Source organism: Ixodes scapularis, unplaced genomic scaffold, assembly GCF_016920785.2.
Source record: "Ixodes scapularis isolate PalLabHiFi unplaced genomic scaffold, ASM1692078v2 PGA_scaffold1__304_contigs__length_218370807, whole genome shotgun sequence".
In the NCBI taxonomy this organism is placed as follows: Eukaryota; Metazoa; Arthropoda; class Arachnida; order Ixodida; family Ixodidae; genus Ixodes; species Ixodes scapularis.
In genome coordinates this window covers 198,801,120-198,825,996 of record NW_024609846.1, presented here as the reverse complement: position 1 = coordinate 198,825,996, position 24,877 = coordinate 198,801,120, and the positions used below count along the sequence as shown (strand labels likewise).

The 24,877-nt window shown below is 44.9% G+C and overlaps 1 protein-coding gene across 1 annotated transcript in view; it reads right to left on the bottom strand.

Moving 5' to 3' along the window:
* The window catches only part of LOC115317039, a 97,612-nt gene that overhangs the window by 478 nt on the left and 72,257 nt on the right, over window positions 1-24,877 (bottom strand). The window contains exons 11-13 of the mRNA XM_042291047.1: window positions 17,633-17,705; window positions 17,157-17,216; window positions 16,991-17,066 (exon numbers count right to left, since the gene is read on the bottom strand). Coding sequence (XP_042146981.1) covers window positions 16,991-17,066; window positions 17,157-17,216; window positions 17,633-17,705 — 209 coding nt within the window. The remainder of the gene's footprint in view (window positions 1-16,990; window positions 17,067-17,156; window positions 17,217-17,632; window positions 17,706-24,877) is intronic.

The window sequence follows — 24,877 nt, the reverse complement described above, 5'->3', positions numbered from 1 at the left end:
GCATTAGAAATATATTTACAGGGACCAAAAGTCACATTTTTATAAAGCAGACTTTTGGGCACCCAAGGAGTTTTGTAATGACACATTTACAGGAGCCTCTTAAACCTCAACGTTATTTTTCGTTGTGGAGTTGCCTCGAGTATTGAACAAAAGTCTCGAATGAAACATCTTTTCAAAATTTTGGGAGGTTAGCATTGGTTAATTCACAAACCATAATGGTTAAGCTGTTGTTTTTTATTTATTCTGCCAAGCGACATAACTTTTTATCTTGTTGACAACTTGCCCTAAGCAAGAAAAAATAATTTTAATGTGAATAAAAAAAAAAGTTTGGACTTTTTTTTTTAGGCAAATAGGGAATCCTAATGATATTGCAGGTAACTCCAGGAATTGAACGGGGAATATGGTAAACTTTCTAACAAACAAAATATCGGAAGAAATGTATTGTGGTACATTCTAGTCTGTTATCAAAGCCATGATATGAATGCCATGCTATAACTTCGGTGTGACATCAAAAGTTAGTCTTCCTTTTGGTATCTTGTGCTCTGTCTTCATCTCATACTTTCATTCGAAAGATGTCTGTTCAAGAAGTTTCAGTTTCGAGCGTCTTGAATGCACACGTAAGCTTCTCCAGTCTGGCCATGCACATATGATGCCTTTTTGTTACCTTTTACTAGTCACTTTTTTTTTTGTTAATAACGTTGAAAACTGGGTGTTTGCTCAAAGAAAGAATCGTGTTTTTCTCCCAACGAAAATAAACTAGCCATCAACGTACGCGCTGTCTGCGCCAAACTGTAGAGCTAGCGGTAAGTACCAAATGCCAAAGTTTCACAATTTGCAGTTAATTTAATTGAGAAGTTATAAGCGATTTTTGGACATTTTCAATGAGGAATTGGCGCCCAACGGTGCCAGCGAATACACGGAACTGACCGAGTAAAGGGGTGTCCGAACAGGACACTACAAAAGGCACGACTCCGACAAATCGTGAAAATGGAAGCGGACGCGCCCGCTTCGCGCCCGCTTCGATTTTCACGATTTGTCGGAGTCGTGCCTTTTGTAGTGTCCTGTTTGGACACCCCTTTACGCAACTGGGAGTGCCCTCATTTTCCTTATTCAATATTTCAAAAAGTCGCTGGCAACTTTCGAGTTTTTAGATGTTAGTAGTTCGGAAACTTTGGCTTTGTGGTCAGGACTGCCAACGCTGCATTTTGGCGGAGGCTGAGCGTACGGAGGTGCGGACCTCATTTTTGCCGTGAAACACACAGTTGCTTGAAGATAGAGTGAATAGGCAGGCGAGCTGGTTGATGTTACAGATTTTTGAAAAACCGGAGACGACGGACGAGAAAGGGCACAATAGACGAGATGTCTCAAACACAGCTACTAAACTTTATTGGCACAGTCGTTTATATACTATCTCTCCCTCACGTCTCCCAGAAACTGCACACGTCCCTAGGACTTTTAGCCAGGGTACGCCTCGTCCTCACCTCATTTCAAACCACCGAACTCGGTTCGTACACTGCATTGCAAACGAAGCCCCTTATCACAAACCATACATGGGTAAATTACTTTCAAAATAATTTAATTACAATTACAATTACCTTGCTTCAAAAGTAGTTTAACTCAAATCACAATTACTACTACATGAAAAGTGATTAATTACAATTACAAATTACTTTTAAAAAGTAATGCAATTACTTTACAATCACTTATTTCTGAGAGCGACCCGACTTGGGCCCTATAACTTTAAACGAGTTGTATAGAATGCAACGTATTTGTTCATTCCTTGCCGCACTGTTTGAGGAGGCTTAAGCATCGCTACATAAATGCCACATATTGTACTTTCCTTTTAAAGAAGTACTACGTTATATTTTTTTTTTATAAATAATAATTTAGTTCATATGCTGGAAGAGTTCGCCAAAGAAAAAAATTGGGTTGGCAGAGTTTTGTTAACCCGGCAAATGAAATGCGACAAAATATACGAATATTTTACAAGTTTTAGTATGAAGCTGAAATCCACACCCGCTAATGCGACCTCATTCACATACAAACATCATGGTATTATAAACTATTCACATTGAGTTGAAATTATAGTGGCTCAGAAATATGTAAGAACCGAATCGGGCCTCCCGAATCATTGGTAACAATCTTCACAGGTGCAAGGTCAGTCTACAAAATGCTTATGCAAAAAGTATACAAAGTACAACCAGCAGGAAATAAACTCGAAAATAATACGAATATGCGACAGTACTAAAAAAAAACGTAAAAAACTTGAAAAAAAAAATAAAAACTTCAGAGACAATTAGAATTTTCTAGCTTAACTGAAAGCTGAAGCTCAATTTTTTTTTTTCTTTGGCATATTTACGCTATTGTTTTCTGATCGCACAGCAGACGGCGCAACACGGCGCCGTTGAGGTAGGCTCCAAAGAGGATTGCCTTTCAGCCCGCAGTGTAAGCAACAAAACAACAAGCAATGCGACACTATTTATGTTGTGCGTGTGTATCAGTGCGTGTCTTTGTGCGAGTGTTTCACCAAGAGCTAGGCCGCTTGTGCGAGCACTAATTCTTTCAAAGGTTCCGTCGGCGCCGCAACGTTTTGCAAAAGTGATTGTAATTGTGCCTGAAATTTTGCAATTACCGACCCTAGAAAGTAATTAAATTGCAATTCCCTTTGACAGAAAGTAATTGATTACAACCAAAAATTACCAAAAAAGTAATTCAATTACTGAAATTGAATTACTGCCCAAGTATGCCACAAACCCACAAGGTCGGACCCAACGCACAACACCTTCACACAAACTCCAAGGCCTAACCCGCACCTCGTACAAAGGCCCCCACACTGAAACCAAAAAAAAAAAAAAACACCCTCTAACAAAAAAATTTACAGCAGCAAATACTTTTGGGTTGCTTCGTCTAGTGTGATCGACGGCTGACTGACACACTTGTCTACAGTCGTCATTCTGATGGTCTCTCTAAGACACTTTTTGCACAATCTTTTTCTTTGCTCAAAACAACAGTAGGTCCCCAATCAGGCAAACAATTATTGCATTCCTGTACATGTGTAGCAATCTCAGAGTTCGGAGACCCGGTCTTAACTGCCCTCATGTGTTCAAGCAGTCTATCGTTCAAGTACCTTTTCGTCTGCCCCACGTAGGTGAATCCACAGGCCATCGGAATATGATATACTGCACCAACCTGGCAATGAATGGCGGCTTCTCTGCCGTTTTTGACAACCCCGCGCCACACCCGCGAACGGCGTAAGCCTGTTCCACTTAGTCGGAAGTGAAAACCACCTTTACCCTGAACCAGACTTGTGCCTATTTCAAATACTCTACCCAAGATACTGTGTCTTAAATACTTTTTTAATTATCTTGGTATCTTGCAAATACCTTTGATCGAGAGTATTTGATACTCTATTTTAAATATAATGCCGAGTATGTTGTACTCATTATCTTAAATACGTTTTTGACATTCCGCCATTTTCCGAGTTTTTCGGTATGAAGGGACGTGGCACGAGCAAACGTGAACATTCTTTCGAGCAACCAAATCCTGTTGCTAGCTCCGATTAGCTACGGTGACTTTGACTGAGCTCGTGAAAACATCGCTTTTTTGACGATTATTTTAGCCCAGTTCGTACAATGAAGGTTCTCCCCTCGCCTTCCCAAAGGTGCCTTTTGTTTCTACAGAGCTTCCCCCAGAAAAGAATCCTCAAACAAAAGGTGTGGTTTTACGAAAGTAAAGATGCCACTCTGAGGCGCAACGCAGACCAGGAAGCGACCTACGACAACAATGCAGACTTAAATTTAAAAAAAAAAAAAAAATGACAAGTAAAAAAAAAAAAAAAAGAGGGTGGACACACGAAACGAAAAAGAAATCATTTCTGTTTTGCTTTGACCCCGCTACGGCAAAACGTCGAGGTTTTCTTTTGTTTCGTTTCTTTTTGTCGTCAGTCCGTCACTCAATATTCTCGCGAACACTGTCTGTAAACGAACATTGATAAGCAGAGAACAGGACAGGAAATGAACTAAGAGCTGGATGGCGTCTCAAAATGCCAACAAAGCGTCCCCAAAGGTTGAGTGCCTTTCTGAACACAACCTACTTGAAGAAGGTGCGACCACCGCCGTGGCTATTATGTGGGTTCTCTTTATTATCCGTCATCTCATATCCGTACCCCAAGTTCGTTTATAGTGAACTCCCCTAATACACGAACTCATCTCTGTTACGTCACGGCGCGGTGGTGGCGCGTCGGGCGCAGTTCCGGTCTGGGGCTGTCGGCGGAAGCCGCCGTAGGGCACGTGCATTCTTCTGTTACTTTCGAAGAAACCGGACAAAAATCTGCCTTCTCGTCAAATCGCCGCGACTGGGGCTGTAGCAAAAGAGTCGAGAAAGGTTTGAAGGTCTGTTTTCATGCGTTTTCTGCCTGCTCGGTTCATCCGAGAACGTGAACAGGGGCAGTGAAAAAGGAAAAACACGCCGTCGGACCAGGATTGCTTGGGCGGAAAGCACTTTGGATTGAATTCACGAATACTTGTGGTCGTCAGATTTATTTGTTTTGTTCCAACATGAACGCGGGAAAACCGTCAAGCTGCATGGACCACCTGCAGACTACGTTCAGTGCACGTTCAAACGGCCGCCTCATCGTTCGAGCTGTCCTCTGCTCTCTCAAACGTTTCTGCTTGTCGTCTGCTCGTTCAAACGACAGCGGCCTGTAGACCAAACGTTGACCCGGTAATTGCGATAAGAAGTGCGGACCTCAAAAGACGTTTTTGAAGGTTGCTTCGGGTAAATAGGCTCGATGTAAACAGTAGATCTAAGGAGACGTTGATAATTGTTACCAGTGTCCATCACCGACTTGTTATGCCTGATTCACTCGATCCGATTCTGCTTGCGATTTTCAGTATCGACGTCGACATCTCAGCTACGGTTCAGGTTTTTGCAGCCCGAGCGATGTCTTGACTGAAAATAGCGAGCAGAACCTCACCATGTGAATCAGGCTTTAGCGTCCATTCTGCGGCGTCCACGCGGAATGGATCGCCGCATGTTACATTATTCACGCCGAGTTTTGCGGTGTAACGAGCCTCGTTAATTTCGCTGAGGCCGCTAAAGTAGTCAGACATTGCCAGGAAGACGTAGAATCAACAATTCTAACGCGAAAAAGAGCACGGGGACTCTCACCGACACCGACAATGTCGCATTCCAATGGTTTGTTTATGGGCGACGGCAAGCTTCTTGCCCACACCCCCATCGCACATGCGCGGCGCCGGTAGCGTCCGCTAGGGGCGCTCCGGTTTGTTTGTAAAAATGAGATTGTAGTTAAACGGTGCGTCTAAGGTGCGCCACAGGACGTGATATTCAGCGATGTCACTATTGGCGAGGCGCTCTGTCCCTTTTGTTGCCCCCACACCTCGGTGTTTACCCACCACAAGGCCTGTGCACATGCCCACCAGCCTTGTGGGAATGTCCGTGTCATCTTCTTCGATAGAGCGCGGGGTACAGTGTAATGGAAAAATACTAAAAATAAACGAAGTGACGTTAAGTGCCGGATCTCTCCCGAAAGCAGTCGTCAGGGAATGCGAGCTTGACGCACTTCGGCTTTTCTGCTGAATTGGGCTCCGTGCATGCTGCATTGTTCATGCAGGCCGGAGTGGTAACAAAAGAGCTCCTACTCGAACTCACCAGAGAACACACACTCCAGCCGAACGCTGACACCGCATTCGGTCATATTAGTCGAACGCTCAGTCATTGTATTTGTGATCCCCATTCGTGTAGTTCTAAAGTTAACCGCTTGGGGCGCGGTCGAATCTCCTCCCCAAATTGGGGCATTGCCAAAGGGTTGCCCCGCTTCGCTCTCGCGTGGAGGCTCCGGGTTCGATTCGAAGGTGTTGGACTCCTCTTTCATTTATTCATTCAACTTAACATTCTGGTAACTTCGAGACCTTGTCGTCTGATCGAGTTACGAACTACGCTCCGAACGTTCTACGCCGAATGTTCCAAAAACCCACACGGGTACAAAAAGGACTCCGCGTGGCGGTCCGCAGTCAGGGGAGGAAGTGGCCGAGTGGGCTAATGCGTCTCAGCTCGGAGCGCGGAGCGAAAGCTTGCGCTGGGAACCTCCTGGGTTCGACCGCCCCCGCCCGTTTCGATCTGGATGAATTTCGTACCGGCACGCGGTCGTGTAATCACTACAGCGTGATGCACGTTAAAAAAAAAAGTTTTTAACGTGCATCACGTTCAACGTGTACCGCACTGGCTAAATTTCTCATGTGCAGCTAAGAGACCGATCACCCGTTGAGGTGATTAAGGCTGTATAAACATACAAAGCAAGCCACAATTTTTTTTTTTTGGTCCGCATTTAGTTTTGTCTTGGTGCTCGATCCTGCTGTTTCGCCAACATCGACGCCTGCGACGCTAGCCTTTCTCATATATTTTGCTTTGGGCACAAGTTCGCCCCATTAAACGTTTAGTTTCTTCAGTTATTCGCCGCCTCACCATTTGTCATTCGTGACAATACCCTGCTTCTTATAGTTAAACTGCATGAAATAGCCCTGCGATTTTTTTTCTTTCTTGTTTGTTGCGTGCTAATAAACCATTCTGGTAAACGAGATTTGCGCAGCTGTATAATTGTCGTTGTCAATGACGTCGGTACAAATTAAACAATGCGGAAGGATCTTCAAAAGTAATTGAATTACGTTTCTAAGTATTTGTACTCTACTCAAGATACTTTACAGTGAAAGTAACTTGAGTAGTATTTTAAATACTTTATAAAGCAGGTATTCAGTAACTTAACTTAAATTCTTTTATCGAGTATTTTGTCCAACACTGGTTTAGGGTTAGTTTTCGGCCGGGCTAAACTTGTTTTCGTTCTTTAAATTTAGGGTTTCCTCTTTGTTCGTGTAGGTCCAAGCCTGTGTGTGGCTCTTGTGTTACTGACAAGTCAACTACGGCTCTTCCAGGCTCGGCAAGAGTATGTCATTCACTTGCCGGCAGTTAGGGTTTTTTAGCATAACCGGTCATCTTTCACCTCAGTCTCCGGGGTTTTTGGTGGTTGTATGGGTTGCTTTCTGGAGTCCTTACTCTTTTTAGTGGGGACGTCGTAGTCGAGGCTTGCTTCTAACCCTTGCACCGGGCATGCCTCCTTGTCGACGTTGGGTGTGTCTTCTGCAGCTAGATGTTCTGAAGCCTCAGCATCGTACATAGTGACCTGGTGTGTCAGGGGGGTCTTGAGTAGAGCATTCATTGTTGCTGCAATCGCCTCTACGTCTATGATGTGTTCGTTGCCATCAGCTTCCGTCAATGTCTTTCTCAGCAGCTTCGATGCATACTTAACCAAGCATTCCTTGCTCTCGTACCTATAACGCCAGTAGTTATGACGCTGTGGGGTGCGACACTGTCTGCGAATATGACCGATGGATTTACACCGTAGACAGAGAGGAGGTCATCCAGGGATGACCATCAGCGTGTTCACCGCAAAGATGGTCAGAGCATGCGGTACCTTATCCACCGTGAAATGTTCTTTTAGGACCAGTGTCACTACACGTGGCAGCCTTCCGGTTTCTTCAAGGTCTGAAAACCGCCACCTCTCTCTTTTGATGTCCTTGACCGTGCCAAACGGCTCAAGGACTTGCTTGATTTCGCTGTCTGGCAGAGGAATGGAAAGCCATAGAAGCTTCAGCTTTATCTCTTCCTTGCAGGGGTCAGTAATAAGGCATCTTTTTTGTTTCACGAGTAGCTCCTCACAAGCCTTGATCTTGACTCTGGCTGCTCCATTTGCAAAGACGGCCATCCAAACGTGGCTGATTTGGTGTGGGCTGAAGCCAATTATATCTTTCCGATCAATGATCGAAAAAAGCACATCCTTGAAGTATGTTGCTTTGTACGGACATCCGGTCATATCAGCATGAAGAAATAAATAATTAGTGACACGCATACCTCAAGGTAGACGATGAGAAATGAACCTATACTCCTGGGAGCTTTCCGCTGCCCGTTAAGAAACCCGGCCACCGAGTGCCGTCGAAATGATCTTCTTAGAGTTCATCTTACTTCGCTCACGAAAAGCCATGTTGCGAGTGTTTCGGCACCCGGGACGAACCCGGGTCTCTAGAATTAAGTTCGACTGAGGACAAGCAAAAAAGGCGGCCTCACTTCCTAACACTTTGTCGTCTTCCTAAGCTACACTAGAGTTTATAAAAACTCATTTTGGAAATTCCTTTTATGCGAGACTTTCGGACGGCACTTGAAGGCATGAGTGGAGTGCCGTCGGATGGCACCTGAACGCTCTGCAAGAGTGCCGTTGGATGGTACTCTAGACACTACGTTCAAAAAACGCTCATAGGCCGCCGCCATGTTGCTGATGCTGATGCGGCTGGTGCAATTGCAAGGTACTCCGGGGTTAACCCGCCAAATATTTGTGAGATTTAGCCCCGAAATAGCCAAATGTCGGGCTATAAAAATCGCCCAAATATCACAAAACATAAAGCTTTATACTAGTATCTGAAACATCCCTTTGAAACGCAGATGTCAAAATATACGTATTTACAAAAGAATGCAAAAAGAAGAACAAACTACCAGTTTCCGAAACCAATGGCGGAACACTGGTACATCACAGCTGTCAGTGGCAGATTCAGAGGGAGGTCCGGATGTGCTGACCTCCCTCCCCTTGAATTTCGAACCTGTAAAATTTGTGGCGGGGAAAAAAAAAGGGGGGGGGGGGGAGACGGGTGTTTCCTGAAACATCGCTGACTCCCCCACCACTGGAAACAGCTGCCTCCGTCCCTGACTGCAGTATTTAATCGCGCCCAGAAACAAAAAAAAAAAAAAAAAAAAAAAAAAAGAAAGAAAAAAAGAAGATTGCTTTTTTGCGGTCCACACCAATGAGGGCCCACTTATTTTATTTTCAAGCCTGTAATCTGTATATTTTTCTCTCCCACTCTCTTGAGTTGATTGTTGTGTCTTACGTATCTCAAAAACACCATGTTTAAAGCTTTGAAACCAAGTGCTTTGAAATTACTTGAATCTCGGATATAAAATAGCCCAATATTAGCCAAATAACCAGCCACCAGATTTCTCCGCCAACTGCAAAAATAAGTAGCCCGATTTGGCTATTAATACCTCAACCTGGCAACCTTGGTGCGATCCAGATCGCGCCCCCTATCAGCTAGAAATTTTCTGACACTCTCTTGGACTGTGGAAACCCGCTCAGCGCGATTCTCTACTTATGTTTTGCGTTTTCGCATTCGTCGTTTTCTGGCCCCTTTTGAAAGTTTCCACATGATGTTTCTCATACATGCTGCGTACCCTTTTTGTGTTATCTCCCACTGTGAGAAACAGGGCTGGTAAGTGCCTGAGATTCAAGCGTTCCTGCTTGACATTCACGGGAAACGGAGTGAAAGGACGTCGAACGGTCCTCGACGCGATTTTGCGAACAATGACATTCTCCTCGTTCCCAGAGATAATCCGCGTAGAGTGCTCAGTCATAGCCAAAAATAGTTGTTCGGGTTGGAGTCAGCCGCGCCCGTTCCTTTGACCTGGTGCTGGTGTGAAAAAAGAAATCTCTCCCGGGTTTCCCCTAAACGTGCCCCAAGACAAAGTCGTCTGGGATTCGGTCCGATTGTCAAGATGTGACTGTCGTTGACTGTGAGCGTTTTAAAACGCCCTTGTTGGTTAGAGGCAGACGTTGCATGACAGAGACAACTGCTCAATACACGTACTGCTCACGAGCAACACACCTCATAGCCTCATAGCAACAAAGTTAGGGGGAAGCAGACGAAAGCTATCACCATCACCGCTACGAATATGTCTGTCTAGAAGAATGGTACAGTAGCCTTCACACACGACATAACTAGGAACTGAGAGAAGGTAAAGGCGGGCGTAGCGTTCAGCAATAGATAATTCGGTCTTTGAATACCAGGGAGTTGGGCGCATGCTTTTTCTCGCGGAAGACTATAATATTTATGTCTGACGAACTGCGATACAAAGAAGGTACCGTCCATGGTGGTGACGGATCTTTCGTCTAATCTTTGCGGCGCTATGGAAGAAAAGATGCCCCGAGGATTTGGCGGGAGGCGACGTTCTGTACGGGAGTCGTTCTCCAGCGAGAGACCGCACCTTTGTACCACGGCTGCAAGGATTCTAAAAGATGGTGACGTTTTTCTAGTGACACTCGCCGTCCAATGCTGCGATAACCTTGCCACTTGTTTTGGTTCATGTCGTGGGAACGTCAACGCTTCCAAACTTAGAGTTTACCCTTTCTGTTGTTGACAAAATGGGAATTTATTTGTTTTGAAGAGAAGGATATGTGACCAGCTGGAGTAGCTAGAGACGCTAAGCCAAAATCCTTCGAGCGGTGGCAGATTGTTGCCTTCTGAACGGATGTCTCTTTCCAGCCAGAGGGCTGCTCCTTCAGGGTACGGCGACGGTGATCTTAGCAGCTTGTCTACAAGGACTGCACCAAGGACGATTAGGGGTTCCGCGCAGCGATAATCTTGCGTCTTTTGGGCCCGGTTGTGGGAACGTTAAAAGTGTTATCCGAAGGAGTTTGAACTTTGCCACTTTTCCGTAGTTTACAAAATAAAATTTTTTGTTTTCAAACAATAATGCAGCCATTTTTAATCAAAAGTAACGAGTAACAGCTAACGTAATTTGATAGGAGATACCGTAAAATAATAACGGCGTTACTTAACTCGTTAGTCATTTGGGATTCAAACGAGTACGTTAGTAAAAAAACTAACGCGTTACCTGCAGTAATGTCGTTATTTGTAACGCGTTAGTTCCAACACTGCATGTAACACACCAAATTTTAAGTCCACTGCATACAATTATTATGTGCTTTATGAATTAAAACATATATAAAATATTCACAACTTTAGACTAGGTGCAACAAATACGTTAAATTTCAGGCCTTCTACCTCAATATGTACAATCCAAAACTCTGAGCGCATCAAGATGGATTACTGCGACAGTTTATCTAGACTCTTTTGAATGCGCGGTGGCAGAGTTGGTGTAGGCGCAGTGGTGTAGGCGCGTCAGTGATGCCATCTGGACATTTGTGTGTTTCTGCGTGTATGCTCAGGAAATGCATAGATGCAGAGCTTCACTGCACGTGACCTTTGACTCTGCCTGGTTCGTGGCGACTGGCGTTGGTCGGGGAACTGCTCGGTTGCAACAGCATTGCGAAACTTTGGGGCTTCAGTTGGTTTGGCGGCGCAGACGAAGCAACGGGAGAAGCGACAGACGTCGCCGTTGTGCCCTCAATGCACGCAGCACAATGTTCACAAGTGTCAAGCTTCTAGATTTTGAATTCCTGCGGATGCTGCATGCTACCAGGATCTGGTAATTTGCAGAATACAGACCAAGTCTGCCAGTCCGTCCGTCCGTCCGTGCGTCCGTCCAACCAACGAGGTAGAGGGGCTTAGAGTAATAAAGTGGTATCCCGTTCACCACGAAAAACTGACCCCCACTTGGCTGCCACCATGTTGTACAATTTTGACTACTAGACACGTGACCGTACCAAATCCTGAGGCTTTTACGCAACATTGAGCCGAGACTTGTATTGCGATCGCTGTAAAAAACCACAATAAACTATTTTTTCAATACTGCTAGCCCAGAGATCAGTCTCTAGCTCCGATCAAAACCCAAAATACAGGACCGCGGCTGTCGGCATCTAGCGGAGGAATTGCGAAGCTGCCCGATTTTTGGTCGTAAAAGCAGATATTGAAGTTAAATCAAGTGAAACAACTTATCTCGTCGGTACTGTTATCAAAGATGCACAAGAAATTATCTGTGCACGTCACTTCGTTCAAATCTACACTTAAAACTATATGGTCACGTGTCTAGTGATCAAAAATGTGCAAAATGGCGGCGGCCAATTCGCTTATGGTCAAAAGGTCCAACGAGTCAAAAGGTCCATCGAGTCAAGAGGCCCAATAGCCACGTGACAGCCAAGTCAAGAGGTCCAACGAGTCAAAAGGTCCAATTCGAGTCAAGAGGTTCAACGCGTCAAGAGGTCCAACGAGTCAAAAGGTCCAATTTGTGTCAAGAGGTCCAACGCGTCAAGACGTCCATCGAGTCAAGAGGTCCAACGCGTCAAGAGGTTCAACGCGTCAAGAGGTCCATCGAGCCTTATTTTTATCTTCTCTGTTTATAATGATATTGCTATTAATGGGGGGACTGCTTGTGACGGTTACTGACTCTTTGACCTATTTGAATTATTTTGGAGAATACAAATACTACATAGCCATTAGAGACAAGTAGACAGATACTGTTTTCCACAATGTATGTGTATTTGAATGTTATATAATGGATAGTGCCTGGCGACATATTTTGGACTTGTAGAACTTAATATCTGTGTTCCAGTCTCTCTGTTCTAGGACTCATTTATGCCATTTCTACGGAAGTGGCTCTCAAATTCCTGAGATATAAAATACAAATGTACCTCAGCATCTCGCGTCTAGCCTTCCCTTTCATGTATCTCAGTATTTGTAATCGCAAATACTTCCTTGGGTAACTTTGTCCATCCCGGGTTCTCGTATGTTCTATTAAAAATATGATGCACTCCTATTTTATGTTTTAGTTTTTATTCACTGAATTCACCGAATCACTAATGAGGTGAATAACACAACATGGGAAGAAGCTCAGATATTATTGGAGGGCGTCTTTAAACGAGCCCAAATTATGCCACTTGGCGTCCAATAGAGTGTTGCAAATGAATGCGAGCATTGTCTCCTTGAAGCGTTATGACCAGTGCAAGCTATAGCGGGTTAATTTGGGCCGTTGGCTTACTCAAAAGCAGGGAGCAGTCACAAATACTTATGCTAGTGATATGTAACTCCTTTACTGCTCTTTATTTTTGAGAATCCTGTGAAATAAACCATGAAACTGAACGTTTCACGATTAAGCATTCTTTACACAAATTACCTAACACTTGACTGTCAAAATCATTTATTTTTAGTTGAAATTACACGATGTGTTAATTAGTCGGTTGGAATTGTAAGATGGTGGGCTACTTACTCAATCATTAAAAAAAAAAATTGGGTTATAGAGATTGAAGTCGATTGAAGAACTGTTCGTGTCGGAAAGCAGGTCGATTTCTGAAGCCGATAGGTCTATAGTGTGTCCAGTGCTAGGCCACGGCGAACGGAAAAATGAACTTTACACGCCATGCTGCGCCAGGGCAAACTGTCTCTTCAAGTTCTTCGAAGACCAAGCACTTCAAAATATGAAGGAAGCTATTTTGGCGAGACGTGAACAAATTTAAACAATTATTACGACTTTTGAAAATGATGGCACATGAATTAAAAAAAAAAAAGAACTATGTTCAGTTATCCTGACTTCAAACGCCGTAATAGTGCTTTAGTGTGATGGTAGACGTCAAAATAGCAAAAAACTATGGACATATCTTTATTATGTGACGAAAGATGCGTTAAAATAGTTTTACAATTATTTCGAACCCGGATGTCGAAGTAGTCACTTCCTAGAAAAAGAAAAAAAAAAAAAAGGCATCTCAAATTGTGAAATGGTAAGACCTTTCCGGTTACGTGTTCGATATTCGCGGGGGAGAGAAACACGGGAGATGCCGATTTACGACTTTGTGGTCAGGGGTAGAAGAGAGAAGGCACACATGTCCCCAACAAACGAATGTTGCTATAAGCTTGGCTGTTTATGACAACAATGATTTCCGGTGTTTACAAACCCAGTGCCCAGCATGCGATCCCCACAGCCCAGGGCGCGCGTATCTGTCGCTTCAGAAACCAAGCAAATCACGAGTCATACGCACGAACACTGATTACATCACCGGCCAGAAACGATGTATCGAAGCCGTGTTCGTGAGATCCCCCCTGCCGTGTGGAAGTCTTTACAGCTAAACGTTTTGCTCTTTTTCCGATATGTTTCTTCTCCGCGTTTATTAGCATCTCTGTTGCATGTTTTTTTAATGCGTGAGCATTACCTCGCTCACTCAGCGAAAAAGCCGTCGTCAAAATCCGTGACTCGTCCAACACAATCCAACATAATAATAAAAAAAACAAAAAAACTGGTTATGTGATATTATGGGTCATGTGATCTCTCTGGTCCCGTGACCTATCTGGTCATGTGACCAAACAAAAAACAAAAAATAAACTCTGTGGTAACTTGACCAAAAAAAAAAAAAACTCTGGCCACGTGACCTCCCTGGTTAATTGAGCACGAAAGCATCCCCTGCCTGGTTTCGAACCTAGGCCCTCTTGATCGCGCAACTAGAGCGCTATCCGTTGCGGCGACACAACTCGGGAAAATTCTCGGGATTCTCAGATCGTAAGAGAAATCTTAGGTGCCCTCATAGTTTTTTTTATCTTTTTTGCCGGTAGTTATTTCACTACTTTGCCTGTACATATTTCACACCAAGAGATGCAACGACTCAAGCTATCCAATATTGGACCTATTGACTTGTTGGACCTCTTGACACATCAAGGCACGAGTCAAGAGATCCAATATGGGTCAAGAGGTCCAACGCGTCAAGATGTCCAACGAGTCAAGAGATCCACGGCGAGTCAAGAGGCCCAATGCGTCAGGAGGTCCAACGCGTCAAGAGGTCCAATATTAGCCCCGAGAAGTTCGCGTGGCGCCCCCTTACGGCAAACCGGGGTGACGTCACGGCGAGGAGTGAATTTTTCCCCGACTCGCGCCGCTCGCCGTGTGGACGCTGTGACGACGCTAGCTGTAGGCGCGCTCGTTTCTATATCTTTTTTTTCTGGCATGTTTTTCGTAGGAAGTATAACCGTTTATATGTGCCTTTATTGAGGTATGGCTTGTAGCTACAGGCGAAACTTCAACCAACATTTTAAGCATGGTAGACAGGGCAGGCAACGCATGAATCGGAGCTGTTATATGAAAATACAGAAATATGGCCACAATTGCAGGAGCATCACTATAGATTTACATCTCACACAATAAACGCTGCTGATGGTTTGGATGAATTGGCAGGTTACGTATACTATTTTTTTTGTGTCTCCGTTTTTAAACGAGATCGCCGAAGCAGAAAAGCTGCATGCTGCTCGAGCAACATGCTAAATACAGTCTGGGCCATGGGGAGAGAATCAGAAGTAAGACAGCCCAAGTGCAGGGTAAAAGTAAAAAAACAAGGAACATTTATTATATGCACTGCTCACATTTGACCTTTGCTGGATTCGGGTAGTATTTCAATGGACTACACGGGTGATATCTGTGGACGTGTTTATATCAACCCTCAAGTAATGTATAACAAACGTAAGCGAAGGTGTCTAGCTCGTTATTAGTCCGTTAAGCCCTAAAATTGAGATTTTTACTTAAATCGAATTGTCCTGAAGCTAAAATACCAGAAGCTTTTCTCACGCAGACTGTCGCCTTTCACAGGTTCCACATTTTATGCTACTAGTGCTGCATCTACCACTGGACAGACGTTCGAATCCTTGCTTTTACTCCTGCTTTCCTCTGTTGTCAGAGAGTCCAGCTGTAGGGAGTTTGGAGGCTGAGGAAGCTTTTGGAGACCTGCAGCAGTGTCTCTTTTAATTGGAAATGACAATTCAGACTAAACGGTGTATTTTCTGAATACCCAAGGCTGGAATAAAAATGTCAGGAAAAAATATAAACATTCCAAATTACGGCACTATTGCTGTGCATATTTTGGGCAGTTCAATACATAGCATACAGGCAACTGGAGGCAATTCGGCCGTCTTTGCTGCTACCATACAAATTAATTTCCAGTAATTGGGAATCTTTTAAGAAATATGCCTGCATACATGTATAAACTATATAATTAATTCACGAAGAAGCTACATTTATGTAAGACAACCCTGTTCCATGAGCACTTCAAAGATAATCAGACACAGGGCCTTTGAAACATCTGCGAACCAGCGCATGCAGAGTGGCAGCGCAAAGTCGGAGTCGCGAGCTCATTTGCCGACCACCCAAATGCCCATTATATAAATGCCACTTCAAATGCCTTGAAAGCGCGATGTAATATCGTCCTAAATGATGAACGTGCAAGGAACAGAATTCCAGCGTCTGAAACACTTGCGGCACCGCTTCACCGATCCCTCGCAAAATTGCCTCCGTCGATTGCTTTCGGGATTTGTAACCCAAATTTAAAGGTAAAAGGGACGAGCAGGCTTATAAAATGTACCGGAGCACGTCAATATCGGCCTAACTTAACGTCTTGTACACCGGGAAAACGATGTCCAGCTCCTCGAAGAGCTTGCGGCGCACATCGCCAAACCAAGAAACCGGTGCTGGGAAGCGAGCCGATGCGAGATCGCGGAGCGGAGTACTCGCCCTGACGTCACGGTACGCCTCACCCAATCAGAGCGCGGCGACCGCAGCGACGCTTGTGTTCGCTCTCGGGGCTAATAGGACCTCTTGACTCGTTGGACCTCTTGATGCGTTGGACCTCTTGACTCGGAATCCGGCAAATGGGGGGTCACTTTCAGCTGCCAGTTTATCGCTCTAAGGACTTCTACCTCGTTGCATCCAACAGCAAGATAAAGTGAGGTCCCTTTATAAGAATAAGCAGTGGACATCGTCACAAATCGTAAAAGCTTTCTTTTAGGGGTAGTTTTATTTACCAGATTGTTTCTAGGCTACTTTTAGCAATAAATTGTATAAAAAAGTAGTTTTTGCCTACGTCTTAAATTTGGCGGATTTTAGCGGTTTTTCTGGATCCTTATTGCGGGGTTTTGATTTTTGGGGTGGCAACATTGCCACGGACACGATAGCGCTGTATACATACCTTGCACGTGATGTCACATGGCACCCTACCAGCCATCATTGCTCCGTACCATGCTTTTTGTGCCCGTGCCTTCCACAGCATACATTTCGTACCTTCTAATTTCTTCTCAACAATCCTTGCCAAGAAGAACAAATTTGATTCTGCCAAAAGTATGCTGCAAATGGTACGGGTACAGGAGCATAGTACGTAGCAATGTAGGCTGATGTGACGTCAATGCAAGCAGTGTATTGCGATGGGACATGCACCTCCGGCATACGTTACCTCCATCCTGGGGTATCCTCGAACAATGCGGCGTTTGTCCGAGCCCATCTGGATCACAAACTCCACCGCGTTCAGCCTGTGAAACAAAAAAATAGATTTTGGTCGCTTAGGTATCATGTGTTTTGGACTTTTAAAACGGAGTCTCTCTTTGAAAATAAAGTGTCACCTGCTGTCGTTCTGTGGTATCCTGTGAGCCACGTACGACTGGGTCTTGTACTTGATTTCCCTGAAAGGGCGGGGGATGTATATGAATACTGATCTCTGCAACGTCATCGGGTCTGGCGGACGCTTGAAGAGACAACTGCCCACGATCATTTGGCTAATTACCAGGACCCTTTCAGACGGCAATTTAATGTTTCTCCGAAGAGATTTGAACGACCGGTCAAACGGCGTCAGGGGGAAGTTGAAGGAATATTTTAGGTTTTAAGTAAGGAGGGAACTAGGCGACATGGAAGTTCCATGCCGTGTCCATAAATACAGGCAAAGAAGGTTTATATTGCAGAGACTGGGTAACATGCACGGTGTTTCATATACACAGATATCGTTTGTCTCTTTTAGTAGCACATTTCCGAAATGAACTGTCTCCGAGTCATGTTTTGTATCAATGAAAAAGTTCCTGTTTCGATGTTTGGCATGACTTACTCGCAGGGTTGGGTACACTTTGCCAGACACGTGGGTCTCCACAGATCCCTCTTCATCAAGTCCGTGCACTGCACTGTGGGCGAACGACAACCAAGCATCAAAGGGTGACCACAGGAAACACTCGTAGCAGTAAAGTGGAATGTTTGAGGTGTCACTAGGGAGTTCTAGTAACCCGCTTTTCTCTCTCCGCTAAGCTATCCGCAACGAAGATATGTCTACTGGTCTTGCGCGTCGCTATCCTTGACTAAAAAAACCCGAATCTTGTAGCGAGTTGCGGAGAGCGTTGCGGGATAGCGGAAGCAATCTACTAAAACTCCATACTGTTAACTTCATAGATAGCGGGTGTCGTAATTAGACAATAGGGAGTTTTCGTAGGTCGCGTGTCCCCCTACGCTGAGCCCTCCGCAACGAAGAAGCCACTACTGCGTCTGCGCGCCGATGGCTTTGACTGTAGAGTTCCGGGTATACCGTAGCGGGTTACGGAGAACGTTGCGGGACGGCGAAAACGGTCTACGGAAACTCCCTCATAAGGAGTTTTCGTAGACCGCGTTTCTCCCTCCGCTAAGCCCTCCATAACGAAGAAGCCGCTACTGTGCCTGGGATTCGCCTGTTCCTCCTTTCCTTCCTCTTGAACAGGTCGGGATATACTCTCTCCCCTGTAGCTCTGGCTGCACTGCACGGTTTTAGTGGGACGGAGTTTAGTTTAGGCCGATCCCACAGGCACAGAAAGAAAAAGAACTGCATGACCTCGCTCTCTTGGAGCTGCTTCAGTGGCTTCATCAGCCCGTAGCGTTGGCTGCGCTCTGAACTAAGGTAAGGCGTAGCAAGTATTTAATGTTAGGGTTTTACAAACCCAAACCAACAAAAGTCATCTAATCATCTAAAAGTCATCACACGCCCCAGCAAAAAAAAAAAAAAAAAAAAAAAAAAAAAAAAAATTGCGGATTTTTTTTTTTTATTATTTGGGGACCTTTTGACGTGCAACCGAAATCTCAAATTGGCCTCCGTCAGATTGCGGGCACCTCAGCCGGTATTCAAACCCGACAAATATGAATTCATATGGGCCAGCGCGTCGGCTCAAAGCCACTGAGACGTTTTAGTGTTTTGTGTTTTGTTTTCATATCATTGCCACTTAAAGGGAAGCTGAAACACTTCTTGAAAAAAACGAGTTAGAAGTGAATTCTGGCGTATTTTTATCCCGTGAATCTGAATATCACTTTTGTTTTCCCTGAAGATGCAACTAAAAGCGAGAAAAAGCGAAAAAACATTCGACCAGTCGTGACGTCATACTAGGATCTTCGGGCCGCCAAGCGCGTGTCGCTCGTGTGTTCAGCGCGTGCAACGCAAGCTTGCCAGGTATATTTCCCCGCACTGACACCAGTCGTGACGTCTCTTTCTGACCTTTCTGAAAATAGCAAGAGTGCGCGTGCATAGCTTTGACAGGCGCTGAAGATGCGCGAGAGCAAATATTCCGAAGGCTCCTAGTGTGACGTCACGCCCCGGGAAGGAGGGGCTTCGGCGGTACTTTAAAAATTAATTTCTGAAGCCTCCGTGCACCAAATTGAAAAATAATCTTGATATTTCTCATCCTGGAGGTAGAATGAAGGCCATTGAAATGTTTTTTCTCAAAAAGAGAACCGCTTCAGTTTCCCTTTAAAGGCCACTGAGGCGGTTTTGAAACAGAATATTGTCGAACGATTCCGACAAGCATAGTTCGATTGCGAAAATAATTTCTGCAATTGATAAAAACATTCCATTGTTTTTGCATACGTGGCGGAATCCCAACTGGCGGAATCGCTTTAATGGCGCCCATTTCATTTGGATCGCGTCATGCAACGCCTTTGCGTCAGGCATTTGTACCGTCCACCGTGGTACCGACGCAGTAGAACGCGCTCAAAAGCAGCTTTGGTGTGCTCGCCGCCACGCGCTTGTCAGTGTTCTGGCATCGCTGGCTTGCTCACTGCGGGGATCCAGGCATCTGACATCCTAACATCTGGCGTCTTTTCTTTCTTTCACGTGGCGCTCCAACAGGTACACGACTGCAAATGCACATCAAGGTATTCTTGAAGACGTGTCACCATCTGTATTTTATATTAAGAAACTGCAACTTGCCGTAACTGAATGTGAAATGTTTGAGGCCTAATAACATTCATCAGGTGTAATATATCGATATGGAAGCTCTAAATAATCTAATATCGAAGGATGCTTCGTAATTTAATGTTTCGTAATTTTGATTAGTTGACGTGATTCCGTTTTTATAACACCATAAAAATACCATTTTTTAATATACATTATCTGTACAGTTCGTAACTTACTTTTTTAATTATTTATATCCAACCGACCGTCTACGTAAATTGTCATAGACAATGGAACATTATAACTCGAGAAATATATTTTTTTAATATTAGAAACTTTGGTCTATTAAAAGCTGAATAATAAGCTAACATAAATAAGTGCAGTATCGAGACGTTAAACTATAGTTTACAAACAGTTCTTTAATTTGTCATTAACGTTTTGACTGTTGTATACATCGAAAAAAGCTATAAACCGCCCAAAAAGACCGATACGTCATGAACGGTAGGGTTGCACCTTAAGAGTGCATAACACCTCCGACGCCATAAAAATAAATGCAGATTTTTTACGTTTTCAAAAAATTCCTACGTGAGAACCGCTGTTTATATTTGCTTGAAACTTTTGCGATAAAAAGTATATACTGAATTGGTACATTGGTGCAGATCATATCTCTAAGTATTTAGTACACACACACACACACACACACACACACACACACACACACACACACACACACACACACACACACACACACACACACACACACACACACACACACACACATATATATATATATATATATCAGTGTGTCGAACCGAAAAAAATACGGGTTCGGTTACGGTTCAGGTTCAGGTAAATTTATTTTGCTCCGGTTCAGTTCCGGTTCGATTAATTCGATCCGCAAACCGGTTCGCGAACCGGTTCGGAAGTTAAAAATGACAAATTGCAACATCAAAATAAGTTACAAATAAAACATCTGAAATTAGCACATACGAAACGGGGTACATCGTAGTGTAAGGCTCAGGGATTTCTACCAGGAATGGTTTCTTTATGTGCACTCAAAGGTTACCTCACCGACGTTTACGCATTCGGACTTCATCTCATTGGGTCCGACGCAGTAGCTGTAAAATCCGCGACCTCCTTACAAACCCACTTACAAGTACAACTCGCTAACTATCCCGCCACCTCGGCGTGTAAGCAATTGAAGGAACAGTGGGGAGAAAATACACTTTTCTGTATTTGAACTAGCCTTCGGTAACTCAAATTAGACCCTTAAAGAAGTTTTCATTAAACAAGATACGGAATATGAAAAACACTTCACCGAACGCAACGCCAGAAGGACGTAATAGGATAAATATTAAAATAGAAGAGTACGCTGTCTCACAAATATGTTAGCTTCTAAGTGCCTATACGAAACCGGATGCATTATTATCAAACTCCACAGCCTTTTCTTTTCTCATTCCGATGGAAGCAAGCTTCAAGAACTCGCGCGTTCTAGAAACGTGTTATGAAATGAGCACACAGCACCATTTATGATTTACGAGATTGTAAAAAAATAAAATCCCGTGACGCGATTTTTTTTTTTTTTTTTTGCACAGCCTTCCAATTTTTTTTCTTCCGTGCAAGCCGCGACCAGCGCAATACTGGTTCCTATGTCAAGATTCATGGATGCAGCGTTTGTCAAGATTCATGGATGCAGCGTTTATATTCCTAAGACTGAGTGGAGAAGAAAAATATGTAAGCGAGGTGTGTGTCAGTTGACGGCACTTAAAAACAAATGGCATTGATAGCACATTCATTGTCAACAGTGCGTGGCCGAACCGTTTTGACATGAGCCGGTAACCGTTATTTTTTTCCGGTTCAGTTCCCGTTCGGGTTCATCGCGATAACAATATAACGGTTCGGGTTCGGATTCAGTTCCGGAAAAAATACTGGTTCGGTTCCGGTTTTCGGTTCGGTTCGGTTCCGGTTCGACACCCTGATATATATATATATATATATATATATATATAAGTCGTGAAATCGACTGGAAACGGCTGTTTTGACACTTTTGGGTTCAACAACGTTTTACATAATCTACTAATTTAGAAAAATGTGTTCGCTTTAGTGCCTCTAAAATTTAATAGGTTAATCTGTTTCGGAACAGATATTTCCGAAAGCAAATTTCTTTCTTTCGGAAAAGAAAGCAAAACTATTTTTGGTGTGTTGTGCCTTTTGTTCTCCTCCCGCTAGATGACGGTCTTTGTCCGCAAGGACCACTGATCTCAATAGGGAGTTTTAGTAGACCGTGTTTCCCGCTCCGCTAGCCCTCCGCTACGAAGAAACCGCCACTGCGCCTGCGCGCCGATGGCCTTGGCTGTAGAGTTCCGGGTAGCGGAGGGGCTCAGCGGAGCGGGAAACACGGTCTACTAAAACTCGCTATTGACAATGGCTGGATCGCGCTTGCCGCTCCCGCAAGTGAAGCCACCGGACGCAACCCCGCTGGGATACGATTTCCCGTTTCGCTAGCCTTTTGCTGCGGTTTTCCAGCGTGCTGTAGACACGTTTTCTACTCGTTCGTCGTCATTCGCCGGGGAAGTTTTTTGAGACTCTGTGTATTGTTGAGACTTGCTGTTGTGAACACGTGGAAAATTTTACGAAAGTGCAGTGTCGCAGGAAAAAGGCAGAGCGCGTCGAAAGGAAGGGCTGGCGGCGTGTTCAAAGCTTCCTTGGCACGCCGAAGTGCCGTGTCCCTGTGCCTTCGCGCGCTTGGATACCGACCAAGAACCGACGCCGTGTGAATGTGTTTAGCGAGTGCAATGTGCGTGAAGCCGTATCAAAAGGTATAACTCGTCGAAAACGTGTCGCCGGTGTCGCGGCGTGATCAAAGCTTCCTTGGCACGCCGAGTGATGCATCTTTGTGCCTTCGCACGCTTGGATACCGGTCAAGAATTGACGCCGCGCCAAAGTTCTGAACGTGTGTCGCGCGTAGATGCCTTTAGATCATTTATATATATCGGCCACGGAGTTCTGGATCGTCCAGCTGTTCCGGTGAGTTGCTATCAATAAAAGGGGGTTGATCTGTACGTGTTCTTATGTACTATATTAACCATGGCTATGTCCCAAATCTACTCTAATAGATTCCGTGGGAGCACGAATAGGGCAACGTTGTAGAGCCAGGGGGGTTTTCGAAAGCAAAAGTACAAGACGGCGAGAATGAAAATCTTTGAAGCGCGTCCGATATGGTCGTGTGCAATCTGTTGACCAATTACAATTAGGCGAGCCGCGCTCAAACGTCAAGTGCAATTAAGTAGGTTGATAATAAGCCAGCACTGATCAGTGATGAGGAGCTGTTGTGCACGGTATTGTGTAAATCGTCTAAGGACGAAAAAAAGACGTACCTTCCCCCCATCTTCCGTCGCTAGTGGACGCTGGATTAAGCTCGTTCCTAAACCGCGAGGGGAAAAGACGCTGATCCAGAGGCACGAACAGCTTCACGCACATTGCACTCGCTAAACACATACACACGGCGTCGGTTCTTGGTCGGTATCCAAGCGTGCGAAGGCACTGAGACACGGCACTTCGGCGTGCCAAGGAAGCTTTGAACACGCCGCCAGCCCTTCCTTTCGACGCGTTGTGCCTTTTTCCTGCGACACTGCACTGTCGTAAAATTTTCCACGTGTTCACAACGGCAAGTCTCAACAATGCACAGAGTCTTCAAAAAACTTCTTCGGCGAATGACGACGAACGAGTAGAAAACGTGTCTACAGCACGCTGGAAAACCGCAGCAAAGGCTAGCAAAAACGGCAAATCGTATCCCAAGCGAGCGGTGGCTTCACTTGCGCTGCAGCGAACAAGCGGGGAAGCGCGATCCAGCAATTGTCATAGAGATCAGTGGCAAGGACCTGGCAAGGACCTGTGGCAAGGACGAGAGACCAAGTAGTATCGCCATGTATTTGGTGCACACATCTTTTTGTATTCATACACGATTTTCTTTCGTTCGAGCGAGAGTGGGCGCGGGTCAGTTGAACGCAGCTGCGCTTGGCGTTGAGTGCGTTCGAATTTGTGTCGATCGGAAGTATTGCGTTCGCCTCTGGCGTCATGGGTCGAAAGCAGGCTCCCTATGGCAAGCGAAAGCTTCAGAAGTCCCTAATTGAGAAGGCTCGTAAGCGACAGTGTGTGGAAGCTTCGCACGTTGAGGTTTCTGGTAAGATCGAGCCATCGTGTTCCAACCCGGAAGGTACTGTTTGCGCGAGTAACGAAGGTGGTCCTCAAGCCGTGACCGTGCGAGGCTCGCCGTCCACGCTCCTCGGCGAAGGGGACCCGGTACGTCCCGTGGCGGTGGTGGTCGGTTCTACAGAGCGGTCTGGGGCTGCAGGAACAGGTAACGTTTTAGACTCTAATGTGGTCGAATCCACGGTCGAACCGTCCGAAAACTTGCAACCAGCCGCATCCGTGCTCGAGGGTCGTCGCTTGATCGACATTATGCACCTATTTCAGTCTGTTCAAAGGATTAGCTATCATGCACCTTTCAGTTGTTCGTTTGCGGACATGCTGTTTGTCTCGGAACGGATGCACGGCTTGCGCAGTTCCGTCACGTTTGTTTAGAAGATGTGAAACAAGAAATATGTTAGTGAGTCGGAGTTACCTCCTCAAACGACCGGGGTGAGTTCTAGCATGGATGTGAACACTGCTGCGGTGTCAGGAATAATTTACATTGGTAGCGGGCAATCGAACCTTGTTGAGCTTTTCGCATCGATGAATGTGCCGTCCATGTCCAGCAAACCGTTTGCAAAGCACGAGAAGACGGTAGCTCAAGGTATTGAAACCGCGGCTCTGGAATCCATGAAAAAAGCCGGAGAAGAAGAAGCCAGGCTCGCAAGAGAATCTGGTGAGGTCGATGCCGAAGGCTGCCCACTTGTGACGGTCATTGCTGACGGCGCCTGGTCAAAGCGATCGTACAAGAACAAGTATGATGCTCCCTTTGGAGTGGTAAGTACGCTTTCCTTTTATAATGTGCGCATTTATAGATACTTGTATAATGTAACGTACCAATAAAGGTGCGCAGCTTCTTTGAGAATAGGCTCCAGTGGCAAAGATTTAGTTTGTCCCTGAAAGACTCCGTAAAATAATCAACTTTTTCACATGTTTTGCGCTGTTTTCAATTTAGAGAAGGGAGAGGGGAGGAAAATG